The sequence below is a fragment of the Lonchura striata genome, chromosome 9 (assembly GCF_046129695.1).
Source record: "Lonchura striata isolate bLonStr1 chromosome 9, bLonStr1.mat, whole genome shotgun sequence".
NCBI classification, from domain to species: domain Eukaryota; kingdom Metazoa; phylum Chordata; class Aves; order Passeriformes; family Estrildidae; genus Lonchura; species Lonchura striata.
The window spans coordinates 11,569,863-11,587,642 of record NC_134611.1 but is presented as its reverse complement, the minus strand read 5'-3'; the positions used below and the strand labels follow the sequence as shown (position 1 = coordinate 11,587,642).

General features: G+C 45.6%; 1 protein-coding gene across 2 annotated transcripts in view; it reads right to left on the bottom strand.

Moving 5' to 3' along the window:
* Nucleotides 1-11,844: 11,844 nt before the first annotated feature.
* LOC110469882 (BEN domain-containing protein 5) overlaps nt 11,845-17,780 on the bottom strand; it is an 876,525-nt gene continuing 870,589 nt past the window's right edge. For both annotated transcript variants that reach the window (XM_077785357.1, XM_021529103.3), the window contains exon 13: nt 11,845-12,006. In XM_077785357.1, coding sequence (XP_077641483.1) covers nt 11,883-12,006 — 124 coding nt within the window. In that variant the 3' untranslated portion in view covers nt 11,845-11,882. The remainder of the gene's footprint in view (nt 12,007-17,780) is intronic.

The window sequence follows — 17,780 nt, the reverse complement described above, 5'->3', positions numbered from 1 at the left end:
TGCACTTCAATGGCACTTCTCCCTCTGTAAATCTCATCTTATTTGTCACAACTTACCTGCAGTGCTGAACGCAGGCAGCTCTGGAGGTTGAGATCTTTCAGTAGCCCCAGAACAGACAGCTGAAGTATCTCCTTCTCAACACAAGGATAACCTGAAGCCAGCAGGTAATTTCAGAGTGGTTTTCTGCAGTCTCAAGTTGACTTTAAAGCAAAGCTCTATTATTTTGTCTCCAAATCTTTCAAGCCTCCATGTCCCCAAGCCCCTTTGTGGACTAAATCATCATTTCTTGAAAATCACTTAAATTCTTCCCACTGCTGAGTAACACCCACTGTTGAGGTGGCTCTTCTCCACTTGGTCCACTGCCTATGGCAGAACATACTGCTGCTTTCATTTCAGAGGCTTGTTTCTGTGCTAGGCTATGGAGACTGGATCCAAACAGCACAGGGAAAGTTGGGCCTTAAATAGTAGCCCAGGAGGAGATCTCAAGAGTCGCAATAAAAAGAAGATCAAAAACTTTCCTCACATTCTTCCTATGATGATACTTCTCAAATTTATTAATTTTTCTTGTCCTGTATCATATCTTAAGCCAAGCTGTTTTTCCCAAGTGAATTGCAATGTGGCCTTTGGTTCAGTGAGTTTAACTGAAGCATGGCTATCTGGAAAAAGGACTGTTATCTGTAATAAAGTAACTCCTTCAAATTTATTTTCTCGATCTTGTACTTTGGTTGGGCTGCCAGAGTCTTAATGCCTGGAAAAGTATCTCTCACCTAGGGCCCTAATTTTAAAAGACTTTAGATTTTTAGGGGTTGGATGGCGTCATCTGCTTGCATGGATTTTGTCAGTATATTCCTGTGAGTGAGCCAGCCTGAGCTGTGTGCTAATTTCCCATCTCCTCTTTGGTTGATGACAGTCCCTGGCTCAGTGAGATTTCACTTTTGCTCAATGGACTCTTCTTTCTATGCCCTCCCTGAGATATATTTTCTAAGCACCAATTTCACTCCAAAATTAAAGATGAAATTTAAAGATTAGGGACTGCAGGGTTTTTTTTTTGTTTTTTTTTTGTTTTTTTTTAATTTTTTTTTTCCAAAGGCATTTCAATGTCTGGTACTCATTGATTGAGTTAGGTATCTAAATCATCCAGAGCAATCTGGCCCCCATTCCAAATTAGGTGATGTAAAAGGCCAATTTGCCTTTTAAAAGCTCTCCAATTTAATCTCCCGCTGTGCGATTAGTGCCACGCGTAATAAACACATTGTGAGCGCATGCCGAGGGCAGGTGTGGGTGAGGTAATGGATCCCACCCTGCCTGCACTGCAAATGCCAGGAATATCAAATACTGCATGCACCAGTCTCAGTCCCAGTCAATTCTAATTATTTGAGTGGACTGACTCCAAATTCAGATGTGCTGTGGTGTAACTGAGGTCAGGGTACAGTACATGATTCTTATCTTAATACCACTGTAGTACTGGAAAGGTCAAACAGAGCGTCGTGCAAGGAGAAGAGGTGCTGGTTCTGTTAAAATTATTCTTCTCTCCGCTCCTTGAACAAAGGGGTGAAGATTGTGTCTCTGCTGAAGAGTGTTCTGACATACTGCATATTTAAAATAAAAAACAAGGAAGAATGGAGGAATCATCCATGCAGCAATCCCTAACTGAGTCTTCCTGAGCTTTGCCTGAAACCTTGGAGCACTTGGTCTGCCAGTCCTTTGAACTACAACTACACCAGAATCAGAGGCCAACAAGGGCAGCATTGCCTCTCCAGGCAGGGGTAGTTCCCAGTCCTGACCATTAACAAAAGCCAGCTTTACCTACCAAATAACATATTCAGAAAACATTAAAACCCTGCGTTCATTTGTAGGCATTCCTGCTGTTGGAGGAATTGCTGATGAGTGGGGCACAAGGCTGAACTTCCCTTTTCCACTTGCTTACCACTATCCCACTTGAACAGCTGTAAAGCACCTCCAAATAGGGGTGTTCCCTGCATGCCAGTCATAGCATTTTGTTCTGTTTTGCACTGATGTAAAATGCCTTTCTTAGGTAGTGAGAGTGAATATCTGGGTTCAGAACTGGTTTTAGTTGGGCTCAGCTCACTGTTTGGAAGTCTAATTACCTGCATCCATTTCCAGTGTAACTTCCCAGGGGCCCACACAGGAGATAATATTTCATTCCTTCTCCAAAAGCAAAAGGCAAAGTCATTGCTAGGACCAGAGTGTGATCCCAATCCATAGCCATTCTGCTCATTTAACTTTCAGCTATCTCTAAAGTGTTAACTGCTGAAAGCAGAAACATGAAACCCTGCAATAGAGAGAGCTGATTAGAATTCAGCCCACTGTATCACCCCTAAATAGGAAATAAAGAATACATGGCTGTGATTAATCGTCCATAAATGGCCACTGCCTGCTTCCTCTACTCCATACAAACACAGTCCACGTATTTATTCAGCTCACCAAAGGAGTAACAGGATCATCTGAGATTTAAGCAAGTACTTAAAGGGAAGCTCAGGTTTTGTGTGTCTATAGACATGCACACACATCTGCTCTTCTGTCTAGTTTTCAGTATCCATGAGATAAATCAGATTTTTTTTTAAAGGTGTACTTGCCTATAGATCAAAATACACTGAGATGCAAAATTACAGCAATGTCAGTTTTAGTAAAGCGATTTTTATGATATTGCAAACATCAATCTCTAAGGATTGGCAATAATGGTACTATTAAGAAAAAATGTTTTGGTTTTTATGCATTGCAGCTTGACCAAATCTGATACCAGGACACTGGGAAAAAAAAAAAAAAAAAAAAAGTCATGTCATGAACAGAAACCTGACCTGTAGCTTGAAGCATTGGTGGGTAAAGCCTGTTTTTGCCAGTTGTGGACACAATTCCATTGGAGCACCAGCTTGCCTGCTTGTGCTTCAGCTGAGCTCAGCAGAGCAGGGCTGCCTGCACCACTGCTCCCTGGCAAAACCCAGAAACATCTTTCCTTCACTGGGATTTGCAGTCCAAGGGCTGCATCTGTGAACAGAGTGCTGCCTCCAGAGCCTTCATCCTCTGCTGTCACTGGAGATCAAGGAGGGAAAAATGCTGCATGAGAGAGCTAAATATTGATATTATTACTCTGCAAAATGCTGTAATTTCTGAGAAATGGTCAGTAAAATTGTCAAAATCATGTATAAGAAACAAGAAACAGAATCACAAAATGGATGATGTTGGAAAGAGTCTTGAGATCACCTTGTCCATCCCCTCTGCTCAGGCTGAGTTACCTGCTTGGAGTTGCCCAGGGATATATCTAGCTGGGTTTTGAATATCTGCAGGGGTAGAGACTCCTTAGCCTGCTCCAGCATTTGACCACCCTCATAGTTAAAATGAGTTTTTTTTGTTCAGATGGAATTTCATATATTTATTTTAATTTGTGCCCTTGTGCAGCATGTGGTCCCCACTGCCCCCCTGAGGAACCAGTGAGGCCCAGAGAGGGGCTGCGTGTTACCTGATGTGATTTCATTTTGCCCAGTCACCTTTTAAATCCCAATGTTCATTCTTTTTCCCTCTTGATTTTCCTCAACAGGCTACTTTTGCCTGGAGACCAGTACCAGCTTGTTGAACCAGTGGTTTAACAGCCTCACATCGCCTGGAGATGCTCTAGCACCATCCGAGGGCCCCACACCCCAGGAAGTCAGCAGACATTGCCCAGCAATAGGGAGCCATTCCCAGGTAAGCCTGTTGTAAAACAGTGATTACCACCACTTACCACCACCACAAGATTTCTCTTCTAGGAGAAAAAAAAAGACTCTCTTGCCTAAAGATGTTATCATGCATAATTCAGGGAAGAAATCCATACTGCATTTAAAAGATTACATCTTATCATCCAGGGTACTTATTAGCTTGATGATTTAAAAGTAGATGGGGATAGAGCCTTTCCTGCTATTCTGCAGTAGCATCAGTGCTGTTTTCTGTGAGTGATGGCCTCGTGGCTTGGTTTGTGACTGAACTGCTTTTCTGATGCCACAACCAGGCCAGATGGGGTGGAGAAATTCCCAATTCTTGGTGAGCAGCCCTGGCTGTCCATATGTGGGTTTCACCACACCACCATTCCTCTTCTTCCTGTGGGTTTGGTTAAGTTTGTGGCAGGCAGTAACAAGGGGTTGGCGGTGTTTAGCTGCTCTGGTTAATGCCCTGCCCAGGTTAATGCCCAGCCTCCCATCTTCCCAGGGGCAGGAGAAGATGTTTCTGAGATGGTGAGGTGGTTAGAACAAAATTCAGGCAGATTTACCCTGGACAGCACTAGTTGTTCTGATGGCTCTTGGTGATTTCCAAATACGTTTCCCTTCCCGGAACATGCCCTCCTCCATTTTGGGACGTATCTGTAATACCTAAATGAAGTAGCTTTTATTTATTTATTTATTTATTGTTGTTGATTTTTTTTGTTTGTTTGTTTTTGAGTCTTATTCTGGGCTGCATGCATGTAATAAGAGTGAAACTATGATGAAGTTGAGTGAGGATGCTTAGGAAGTCTTGATTTTTTATCAAATACATCCTACTCAAGAAAAATTAACCCCAAAAGGTGGCACCTGCCCTGAATGTAGGAATTGGCATGGATGTTTCTAGGGTATTTCTCTGTGTGGCTTTCCACACAAGCTCTCATCTCAGAGATTTCCCGATTATGCCTTGGACTTAGAACTAAATGATAACCTGGGGACTTTGATTCTTACAACCATTTCAGGCAGAAATCCTCAGATAAATGGCTTGGGAAGTCTCAGGATGGCTGAATGACAGCCTGGTTCAGGAGCAGGGTGTACTGAACATAAAGTGTGAGAGTGAGTAAAAAGGAAGTATTTGGCAAAAATCCTTCTCCTGTTTCAAGGTTGAGAGGTATGAAATGTCTGCCTTTAACAGTTATTATTAATTACTGTTTACTCTCTGCCAACACTGCCTGGGGAGCATCAGTGGTGATTTAGCCAAGCACCCATGGCCATCACTCAGCTGGCTGCTGTGACTCAGCCATGGAGCCTCATTCACGTCCCTCACTGGCTACGTGACCCACTTCTGTCCTGCTTCAGCTCACTTCATCTGCCTGAGTCTTGGGCCACCATGTGAGAAATGGGTGTTTCCTCGCATGGAAAAAAAAAATATATAAAGCAATGTAAGTATGAGGCAAAAATCATGGGGGTTTAGATGGCAGACATGAATCATAGAGATAAATATTCCTCACCTTATCCTAAATCTTGCAATATATGATCCACAGAAGAGATAAAAGTTGCAATGAAGATTTCCAGCGTGAAGTCTTGGCTTTATTAAAAATAGCAAAATGCTTCACCTAAAAGGATCAAAAGTTCAGTCCCTGGAGGCTGAATCACAAGCTCTGTGAGACCCATGTTCCTATGCCAAAAAAACAAGAAAAGTGGGGACTCAAGACTGATGCTGAAGAGCACCTCTATGCTCTAACCAGTTTCCTCAGCTAAAGTTCAACTGTGCTTCTCCCCCTTTTTTCTACCCTCTTCTTCCTACTCCTGAGCCAAGCCTCCTCAGACATCGTGTTTTCCACTTGGTGACTCAGCATCAGCTGCTCAAACTCTTTGGGAGTGTGACAGGGCTGTGACCGACTGAGAGGGAAAAGAAATCTGCCTTAGGGGACACAGAAATGATTAAGTGCTAAGTACAACATGAATTTGCCAGAAAACAACATCCCCACCAAGAGCCTGCTGTCTCCCTGCAGGGCTGTGCTCAGCCTTCAGACTTGCGAACACCAGCGAGCAGATTTAGTGCTCCTGGCAGCTCTGGAAGGGGCATCACACAGCAAGGATAATGCTCAGGGCCTGAAATAATCACACCTCTAGAAATTTATTAATCCAGCCTTAAAATGGGCCCTAAATTCGGTAGAAACATTCCTCATCAATTTTAGCAGTACATGCATGCAGCAACCCCAAAAATTCTTCGCCTTCACCTGGCACCAAAGGGAAAAGAGTACAAATCCTCAGCATTTGTTCAGGCTGCTCTGGCTGAAAGTATCAGGGGTAACAACCCTAAAAGTGCAAAATGAACAGAGGGCTCCTTATACCCATGATAATTTTGTGTATGTAACAGGGAATAACAGTAGGATATTGACTCCCTTATGGCTGTGAGAAAGTCTTCATCCCCAATGGCATAACTTCCTCTAGTACTCTTTTCTTCCAAACACTAGCTGGTAATAAAACCTTTCTTCAGATACACAGGCTGTTGGTAGTGCAGTTTGAATTGGCTGGTTTCTGTTCCCATTGCTTCCAGGCAGTAAATTTCAAGCCTTACTGGAAAAGCAGCATTTTTATACTTCACAGATTTGCATTCTTTAAAATGTTTTTGAAAATAAACAACTTTTTTGATTAAAGACTTAATGAAAAATATCTGTTATATCCATGCCCATCAGTACTGATGCTGCCAGTCTCTCCTGTGTTCCTCCCACAGGAGGATTCAAAGCCCTCCAGATGCACTCAAAAGCATTTCATCCTTCCATGTGTGCTGCTCTGCCACGGAGAGGTGCATGAGACACGAAATAAATCACGTCCCCATACTGAGCAGCTGTGACAGCCCCTGACAGCCATGCTGCTGCAGTGCACCCCTGTCAGCTGCCCTTGGATCTCTGCTCAGAGCCACCAGATGGGGAGGAACATGAGTAATGAGAGGAGCTCCTCCAAGCCAGGCAGAACCACAGGAGAGGCGTTGGCCTGTCCTGAAATCCCCTCTCACTCCACGAACGCCCCGTCCACAGAGCACTCACCTCCAGAGATGGACGAGGCCATGGCTGCTCACTGCTGGTGAGGGTCACTGCTAGTGAGGGTCACTGCTGGTGAGGGTCACTCTGCTGGTGAGGGTCACTGCTAGTGAGGGTCACTGCTGGTGAGGGTCACTCTGCTGGTGAGGGTCACTGCTAGTGAGGGTCACTGCTGGTGAGGGTCACTCTGCTGGTGAGGGTCACTGCTGGTGAGGGTCACTGCTGGTGAGGGTCACTCTGCTGGTGAGGGTCACTGCTGGTGAGGGTCACTCTCCTGATGAGGGTCACTCTCCTGATGAGGGTCACTCTGCTGGTGAGGGTCACTCTCCTGGTGGGAGTCACTCTGCTGGTGAGGGTCACTCTGCGGTGAGGGTCACTGCTGGTGAGAGCCACTCTGCTGGTGAGGGTCACTCTGCTGGTCTGGCTGTGCTGTCCATGCCTGCAGGTGAGGTGGCTGCAGTGGCAGGGCGATGTGGAGGCAGTGGCCAGGCTGTGCCCATCCTCCCCCTGAGGGTTCTGTGCACTGCCCCGGCCACAGCAGCTCCATCCTTGGAGCCCTGGGTTTGCAGGGAGCCCAGGAGCTTGCTCTTTGCTGCTAAACTGGTTATAGATCACTGAACACTGACACTAAAGCACAGGAAAAACCTCCATTAACTATGGCAAAGTGCTTTGAAATCTTTTTTCTGCACAAGGACAGAGAGACTTTAGGGGATGGAAACCAGCTCCCTTGCCAGCCATGCCAATTGTTTTCAGCAACCTCCAATGGAAAAAGAAACAGAGTGAGCCCTGCTTATATATCATTGCCATCCAGCATCATTCTTCTGGCTGCTGAGGAACCTGGTTTAACTTATTTTTATGTGCAAAGAAAGAGATAGGTAGACACAAACACACACACAAATATATAGAGCACACACACATAGACACACGTAATCTAGAAGGCAAAGAGAGAATCTGTACCTGCATTTTCGATATCTTCCTGCACCAGGTAAGGAAAGCATCTTTTTCCTTTTAACCGGGTGCTGTACCTACATTGTTTCCTCACAGTCTATCTTTAGGTTGTAGCAGTTCACAAGGTTTTTTCAGCAGATGTGTTATTCAATTACTTCAGGGCTTTTCCATTTGTAATATTGCAAAGCAATGATAGCCAGCAGACTTCACCTGTCTTTTAGAGATAGCCAGCCTGGTAATTTTAACTCTGCCCATTTTATCCACACCAGTAAATCTCATAACATGGTTATAGAGAGATTCCAATTTTTGTAGAACCTTCTCCTGGGAATTCCTGTATACAATATTGTCATAGTCTGTAATGGACATAACCTGTGATTGGATTAATGTTTCCCTAGTGAAGAAGTCAAAGCATTTAATGTTCCCATAACTGGTTTGCAGCTCTGCAGTAAAGGTCTTTGGTGTGGCAGAGAGAATAATTGCAAACTCAGCTCTAATCAGAATATATAATCCCCTCACAGCGAGGGTCTCATTCGGTGCAGTTAGACTGCCCGTGCAGGGGTTTGTAGTGGGATTTTCTTGTCAGGAGAGCTGAATGCATGGAAAACAAGTTAATTTCAGCATTTTAATATTTATCATCCCATCCTGTATGAAGGGAGGCAAATACATTGCTACTGCTCCAAGGGAGAGCCCTGCAGCTCCCCAGAGCAGAGAATTGAAGAAGCAGGCAGGGCTTTGCAATAGGCTACTGGTGTCCTCACAAGAAAAACCCTCCACTCATGTTCAGATAAACATGTGCCTTTATTTTTAAGAGCAAATACCATTCTGTCCAAATAAAAGCCTAGTTTTGGACCCATATTGGCTTCTGAGCCTGTCAGCATCCCTGGAGTCACCTTACCTTGGTCCTGACACATGTGACTAATAAGGAATTACTGCTGGGAGTTCAACAGGCATTACTTACATCTGAGACACAGATATCCCCAGGAAGAAGAGGCATTAGACAGGCCAGAAGTAGGTTCTGATTCAGGATCTGCCTGCTGAGGTGGAGAACTTCAGCACTCACATGGGAGGAAAGGGAAATAGAGGCTGGGAACATTATTTTGAGCTCCCATGCTAGTCTCCCCAAAATACTGGATGTGTAAACCCTCAGGCAAACTAGCAGAGACCCCCTCAGTGAAAGAAAGGCTCAGGCTCCCATGCCCAGATGGTCAGGGAGAGATTTGAAGACACAGTTTATTGGAGACCCCTGAAAGCAGCTGTGGGTCTCTGAGGAAAGCACCATGAAGTCAGCTCTGCCTATGGGGTTCAAGAGAGATGTGATTGGGATCTCAGCATGGAAGAAATGGGTACTGGCAACTGTGGCTTGGCCAGAAGGTGCCAGAGACAAACTGAAAGAGGAATGAAATGGGAGGCAAGAGCAAAGAGCTTGAACAAGATATCCTGGAATGAGGATGGGGAGGACGGGTTCCAGGACGGGCGTGCTGCCCAGCTGAAGAGCAAGGCAGATGCTCTTGGCAGATAACCTTATGTTTGGATGCTACAGCATTGCTAGGCAGGTGGGGAGGATGGGAAGGTTAGCACCATGGGACTTGACAAATGGGATGTCATCATTCCCCATATGGGTAACTGTCTCCAATCTATGCTTCCTGTGCCACTGAAAGGTTGGAATATCTCAGCAGAAAGGCAGCATCTCTGGCAGAGATGAGCAATGTAGTTTAGGTCCTAAGACCTACAGATTTCAGGCTGTGGGGCAGATACTTGTGCACAAGACAAGTAAGAAGTGATTTTCAAGAAAATCCAGTTATTAAATCTAAACTTAAAAGACTGACTTTTACAAGTCTGACAGAGGGAGAACAAGGGCTTCCCAGAGTCCAGCCATCTTGGTTTTGAAGTGATCTGGGAGCCTGTGAGGAGGAAGAAATGGAAATGAAACAACACACTCATTCCACAGCTGCTTTTATCACTTTATTCATATTTCTAGAGCAGTCTTTTTAGCAACTAAGCAAATATTGAAACTCTCATTATATATATATATATATATGTATGTATATATAGAAACATCCAAAAATAAATAATGAGGAATTCTCCAAGTGTTTTTGCAATGAACATGGGAAAGAACATTTTAACTCTAGTAAACCAACTTTGAAAGTCTTCCACTAAAACCCTATAAAACCCAATGATAGTCATAAATTAGCACTAGATTAATTCAAAGGAGAACTTATCCCTCCCACTTACCTTCTAATCCATATCTCCAAGAGGTCATTTTAATTATCACACTGTCACTGCTATTCATTACTTTGCTTTTGGAGACAGAGAGCCAGCACTGTGCCTTTTGGATACCTTGGAATTCATCATGTGAAGGCATTTTATTCTCCCCAAAAATGTACACAGTTTAACCCTCTCACCTTGAAATACTGATGGTAGCAGGTTTGCTTGGTGTTTTAAATCATTTTCCTTACAGTGGGATACCTCCTTCTTGCTTTCAAGTGAGTTCCTCTTGTCAGAGAGCAACTAAGGAAAGCCCAGCTAATGGCTGGCTAATGCACAAGTGCATTCAGCTCAAGTTTTGGCAGGTCCTGAGTAGCTTGTCCTTCTTCAGAGGCATGCAGAACCAAGCTTTTGTCCTTATTCATATCTGCTGACTCCTTCTAGCTTCAGTAATACAAACTGGATGGAAACTATGTGCCAGTGGCTCCCAGGAGGTCCACTGGGATGTGGGACCCAGCTCAGCCTGACTCTGTTCCTAGATGATGGCATTCCTGTCCTGGGAAAGAGGAGAGGGACAACCAACACATTTCTTCTACTAGAGAACAGTGTCTGGGGTTAGTACTTCTTCAGGGCCACCCCACACCAAGAGCAGCTCATTCAGTCATGTTTCACTCATCTCTTTTTGCCCTCAGTCTCATTCATCCTTTCCCTCTCTTTCCTGCTGGGTCTTGGCACCTTCTCTCCCTCAAGCCACCATTCCAGCCCAGCTCCTGGCAGAAGGCTGAAGAGAAGCTGCTTCTGATGGGTTGAGAAGAAGCACTTCTAAGTGCATTCTCCCTTTCCACCCCCTAGGAGATGTTCAGGCTTCACTCTGGGACATCCTCTTTTTGTCTCCAGATTGAGAATGAAGGTTGGATGTTTCAGAGTGTCACACATTGCAGGAGGCAAGGCTGCCTAGTGACAGTGGCTTTGGGCAGAGATTTTGTATGCTTTCCATGCAATGGGGAGGTGCTGAGGTTTTACTTTGGGTTTCTTACACTACACTGTTTTTTCACGCCCTTCAGCACTACTCCTCACTCACACTGCCTCGGTCATACATCTGTTGGCAAGTCTGGTCTTTCTAGACCCCAAGCAGTTTTTGATGGAGGACCATTGTCCCTGCCTGTTGGACAGGTGTTGCAGCAAGTTTCAAGCCTGCAGCCCAACAGTCCCATTTCTCATATGACCCCTCTCCTCAAATGATCTTATAGAAGAGCAAAAAACCCAGCCATGCAGTGGATGATAAACTGCACACTGAGGAGCACCTGCCTGGCTCCCAGGAGCTATTTATCAGGCTCTCCTAATGCAAGCTAACAGGACTAGCACATGCAGTAGGCATAAGGGCTTCTGAGCCTGACTCTAAAAGGGGAGACATCACATGGTGCAGTAGAGGAGCCAGGACTCCCTCATTAGCTCATTGTATGGATTACCCCTTTAAAGAGAGAGAAGGGGACTGGTGGAGGAAGGAGAGGCTTTCTCATTTTAACAAATAGCTTTTCAGACACCACAAATGATTTCTGCAAATTTATCAGTTCACTCTTTTTTCTCTCCCAAATAGGAAAAAAAAAAAAAAAAAAAAAGAAAGCCTTGAAATTGATTCACCATCTATAAATAAAAAAGAATCAATAGTAAAATTTCTAGCTAATTTCCCTCTCCCTCTTTGCTCCTTGGACTATTTGTTATCTTAGAAATATTTGTCTGGGGAAAAAAAAAAAGAGAAACATCATCGATTCCTGAGTGCGACGTGTTCCTCCGCTTTGTCCTACAGCTCTCCTCTCCTCTCCTCTCCTCTCCTCTCCTCTCCTCTCCTCTCCTCTCCTCTCCTCTCCTCTCCTCTCCTCTCCTCTCCTCTCCTCTCCTCTCCTCTCCTCTCCTCTCCTCTCCTCTCCTCTCCTCTCCTCTCCTCTCCTCTCCTCTCCTCTCCTCTCCTCTCCTCTCCTCTCCTCTCCTCTCCTCAGCGTGTGGAAAGGGACGAGTCCTTCAGATGCGCCTGGCTCCTCTTCTCGGCTTTGCCCCCAGCGTGGCTGCTCCCTGGGCCCCGCTGGGCAGCGCCTTTAGAGAGTGGCACGTTGTCCTTCCTGCCAAAGGAAGAGAGAGAGGACGGGGCTGTCACCACTCACTGCTCCAGCAGCAGGTAATTGTGTGTGGGTGTGCTCTGAGGAGACGCCTGTGCGACGTCTCGCAGCGAAGTGCATCTGTAAGGAAGGCTTTGGCAGCTTGAGACAAATTAGAGATGGTTAAAGACCAGCTGGTCCCATCCCTCTCTGGCCAGAGCAAGGTTAGTCCTTCCAGGAGGTTTCAAGGGCTTTGAGCTAGCTCTGAGCTCTCCAAGAGAAGGGTCCCGTTGCTTCTCTTTGGGTGAAGCACTTCCCACTGTTTTCTCCTCCTGAGGTCCCTTCATTACTGCTTATGAACAGCCCTCCTCTCATCATTAATATTTCCTTCTGGGGCACACACCATTCACAGGATGGCTGGTTCACATCTGCTCACAGCTGGATTGCCCCCACTGTTCACAGCTGGGTCAGAGTCTTTGGGGGCAGCGCATGATGCCAGCACTTCCAGTATCCAGACCAGTGCCTTCAGAGGACCCCCAAAGATTTGACACTGCTATTTCACTGTGCCCATAACTCCAATTTTTTAACTCCAATTATCTAACTCCAATTATCTAGCCAAATCTCATGCCAAATTTCAGTTGTCAGTATAGTTTGGAGTTTCCAGTGCCCCTTTCAGGCTGCAGCCCCAGCAGAACGGTGGGGGTTTTATAACTGGCCTCCAAAGGAGCAGGGTTGTGATAAATACAAAGTGCTTTTTGCAGTGATGCCCCAGGAGTTCACAGGGTAAGAACTGAGCTTTTCACAACCCAGCAGCACAGAACCAACTCCCCAGCTTCCCACAGCTTATCTGGTGGAAAGGTTTGCTTTCTAACACTTCAGTTCCAGATAAGGAACTGAGTAAGTCTCATTACTTGTTTCCCAGAAAAAAAACACTCTGTGTATGTGTTTACAGTGTGCATGATGAATTTTTGCTACTTTAAGGAAAAGTAAATCTCTATTATCAGTTAATTCTGTAACATTTCTGTTCTATTTACTTACAGAGCCTTTTTGCTTGCAAGTTGCAATTAAAATCTTCCATCTTACAGCCCACCACTCTCACTGCCCTCCTCCCTCCAGGTCCTGACACATTGATCACAGCAAGATGAGCACAAGTGACCAGTCAGCCTCAGCCCTGGTCTGTGTGTCTGGGCAGAGCCAGGCCTGGGGAAAAAGGGTCACAACTCACCCCATTGTGTCCAGAGGCCTTGCTTGATGAGAGGCTGAATTGCAGAGGGTGTGGGTCCTGCAGCACCATCCCTCTTTCAGGGAGGCTCAGCCCTGTCCCAGAGCAGGGATCTTCCCTTCACAGCCCCTGCCAGCACTGGTGGCTTTCAGTGGCACTGAAAAGCTGTGTCCGAGACAAACACCAGGACCAGGAGCTAGAGGAACCATTTTAACTGCCCTATAAGCCTGCCTGTGGAATTCCAGTGGAGAGTGGGGTCCCTCCACACCCACCCCACAGCAGCACCATCTCTGAGCAGCCATCACCATCCCCTGCAGATACATGTCCAGACAGCTTCTCCTTTGTACAAGCAGCAGAACCCAACTATCCATTCCCATCCCAAGGAAGGCAGTCAAACTGTGCTGTCAGTGTTGCTCACACCAGCCAAGGGGCTCCAGTGACTCTTTAGGGTGCTCCCTCAGGCAGCTCTTGGCACCCTCAGCCATGCTGTGCCATCTTTGTTCATTTTCCCCCATTGTTGTGGCAGGACACAAATGAGGAGGTCCTCTCTTTGTGCCTGATATGCTTTTTGAGCTCTCTTTAGTCTGCTCCCTCTGAGGTCAGTTGTTTGTATTCCCCACAGCAGCTGCTGGCCCTGGGCAGGCTGGTGCTGCTGCTGTACCAAACCCTACTGAGAGTCAAACACTGGGAGGGAGAGGAGCTCTGTCACACATCCATGTCACACATCCATGTCACGGGTCAGGATGAAGTGACCTGCCAAACACCATACAGCAGGCCTGGAAAGAACTGAAAAGAGCTGATGGACCCCAGTTTTCTTGATCCCTGCACCCTAACTCACCCCAAAGAATTGGGCCCCTCTGTAGTGACACAGAGAAACCTGCCTTCCTCACCACACAAATGTGTTTGTCAGTACCTCTGCTTTTATTTGCAGAGGGATGTTTTAATATATGTTTAAAAAAATTGTAATAATATAGTTGCTGATGGGACCTAGGGCTTTGAGGGCTTTACCTCCACCAGCCCTCCCCTCCCCACTGTCACAGCTGCCACCAGTTCAGCATTTACTGCATCTCTACAGTTCAATCACCAACCTAAGGCATAGTGGTATTTTGAAGGGATAAACATTGAGACAAAAATAAATAAATGAGGACCCTGAGAGGGAGACCTGAAAGGCACAATGAAGTGAGAACAATCAGTTTCTCTGGTTCTGTGTCTAATTACATTGACATGTTCCTAGACAACACTGGAGACCCAAACACAGCAGCAGCTGTGAACCAAATGGAGACTCATGAAAAACATCAGAAAGCCAAGCAGGCAGCCCATCCCTTGCCCTGGGGCTGCATCAGCACTGCCCATGTCACTGCTGACAGCCTTCCTGCCCGCTCCCAGGGTGGGCAGGCAGGGCTCAGCTCCTGGTCCATGCAGACCCCATTTCTCTGCACCCACTCCAGTCACTCAGCAGCACTGCTGAGTGTCATTCCCGTGCTCCCCTATGTGAGGGAAGGAAACAATATAATGCAAAATATGGAAAGAGGAAAAAAATGGGGTTTAAACTTCCTTTTTCCTGATGTAGTTAACACAGAAAAAGGAAATCCTGTCATGCCAACAGCACTTACAGGTGAGATTTTTAGACACTGGCTTTTTTCAGCCATCCACTGAATTGAAGCATCATGAGAATCGACCACTCGGTTCACATCAGGTACTTGTACAAAGTGGTTTTTTTGGACATACAGCCAATTGACAGTCACAATCAAACCAGAGCTCTGCTACATGTTCATTGCACAGACAACAGTTAATCGTGCAGCCATGCAAACTGCTTTGCAAATTGAAATCTCAGAGGCATAGCAATTACAATACCAAATTTATACCACATCTCTCACTCAACTAATTGTACATCCAAAAAATCACCACTTGAATAATCTGAATACATTCACCTTTACAGCTAAAAAAGCCTTTGCTACATGCTTGATCTCAACACAATTTTGAGTTACAGAACCCCATGGGAAAAAAACTGCCAACCTCTGATTTCAACAGGAAAATTGCTTCTATCTAAATACAGCAGATGCATAATTCACACTGAGGTCTAAGAGCTTGGTGTTCCCAGCAAAACTCCTTCTACTCTGCAAAACTGGGGACGTTGGTATTGCTGCCTGCAGCTCTCCCAGCCCATCTACAGGACAAGCCCTAGATACACCTGCTCTGAACGTAGAGTTCACATCCAAAATTACAGTACCTGGATTTCTAATTGCTACCAAATCTCAAAGGCCTTAAAATGAATTAGCAGACTTACAAACTGGGCCGATGTTTTGGATGTGTTGAGGTTTACAGGGCCACTATTGGAGGCACATTTGTGCTGCTGTGGTATTTTGAGCTCTTTCACACACACATTTCTTGACTTTTGTTTCCACCTTGTGAAGCAAGGTGAGGTGGGGAGATTTGAACTAGTGACTTTGCAGCTGGTGTATTAAAGAAAGTCAAAATAGAACAGAATTGGTGTTTAAATTGCAAAGGGAGGTAAAAATAAAGTTATCTAAGACATGAGTGGGATCAAAAATGAGTCATCAAGGCTGGAAAATGGGTAACCTCTGATCCCTGAAACTAAGAAATCTTGCTGCTGTTGTGTTGCTGCTGATCTAATTTTTACACTTTCCTCTCCATACAGAGGAGACACGTTTCCATTGCGTCCATCGCAGCTAAACAATCAATGCCTGATCAGTCCCAATGCTTCACTCTCAGGGATGCACAATTAACTAGCTCCATGTTGGACACTGCAAGGGGAGCACAGCATTTTCTGGGAATGCCTGACAAGTTTCAATCGTAAAGAACACAAACCAAATGACCCAGCAGATAACGACAGCCAGTGCCCTGACAGTTAGATTATGTGCATGCTCCAAAGCAAGGCCAATCAGAAGCAATAAAAACAAATTTGAAATGTTAGAGCAAAGGTCAGAAATCCTCAGCCATTACCACAGGCTTGATTTTTCTTTTTCTCAAGCGGTCATCAGCACCTATTTCCATGAAGTGAGCATGTAGTCATGTTTGCCAGGTGCCCACCCATCCATTACAGCACACTGCGACCTCTGGGCCATACAAACCCCACTGAAGTGGTGTGTGGAGAATCCCAGCACTACCTGGAAATCTCATCAGGTCCATATCCTATGGCTCTGTCCTTCTGAGTGCAGGGGCTGCCCCATACTGCTGATAGAGAAGGCAGATGTTGGAGGGTGTGCTTGTCTCTCACTCCACCACAGAAGGGATCCTGCTACTTGCCATCCCTCCCTCACTTCCTGGCCTCAGCTCAGCCCAGCAAGACACACCTGCTTTATCCAGGAGGCAGTGCCCAGAGGCAGGAGTAATTAGAATATAGCTGGAGCCACGCTATCACATAAGCAAAGAAGCCACAATTACAGGCAACTCAACGTGGCTCACACGCAGCCACCCCTGTGTACCTCTGCTGCCCCTGGAGCTGGAAGCTGCAGAGAGCACAGGAATGGGTTTGGTCTCGGCTCCTGGCCTCCCATTTCCTAAGGAGCAGTAGGACAACAATGGACTGCACTCACCTGATGAGATGTAGCAGGAAATGGCAGTCTCTTGAGCTTGTTCAAGTTACCAGCGTGATATTGGGATTAACATGCTGTCTACATCAGACATTATCCACATCAACCCACCCTTCACATAGGTCCCTGTCTCTGCTTTCAGAGCAGGGAAATCCCAGGCCAGGGTGATGCATGAGGTAACACAAACGCTGTAAATCTGCTTATTGAGCCCTGGCTTTCTCAGAGCAATGAGACCAGGGAAGGAGAAGAAAAGCAGGTGGGTACTTGCAGGCATACCTTTGTGAGGATGCCTGTGAGAGCTAATCTAAATACATTTAGGGTTTAAATGCAAAGCTGATTAGTGAAACCACAGCAAGTTCTTATGTGATATGCTCCTTCAGAGTTAAAGTAGCCATAATTCAATTTATTCATTTAGCTCATTTCCAAAAAGAAAATTAAAGTGTAGTAAATTAAATTAAAATAGCTGACAGCACCTTCATTTTGAAAGGGATTGTTGATGTCGACCCAGACTACTTCTTACAGTAATGCAGATTATTTTTCCCTGCAAGGCCCCCTGTCAGGCACACCAGCTCCCCATTCTGAAGTATTTTTACACTCCCTCTCTTCAGGGAGCTTCCAAGAGCAGGACCAAGCTGGACATGTATTGGGGTGTTTGCATCTGCTTTAGTGTGCACGTGCTTAAATCCAGGGTAAAATCCCTGCAGCTGGCAGCCTTGTTCCCAAGTGTTTGAGAAGCTAATTGTTGTAATGAGGAATTTTGGTGAAGCCTCTGCTGGGAGCTGGCCAAGCACTGCACATCTCTAAACTCTGTAAATGAATCTTTTTCACTGAACCCATGCAAATGTCACTGTTCAAAACCTGGAAGGTGTTCTTTAGTGACAGCTACAAGTATCAAGAGCTGCATAGAACGTGCAGATGTGTGTGGGAGCAAGCTGACAGATTATAATTACCAATAAAGAAGGGGGGAAAACCCCCCCAAAATTATTTTTTTAGGCAAAACATATAATTCGCCTTTAAACCTT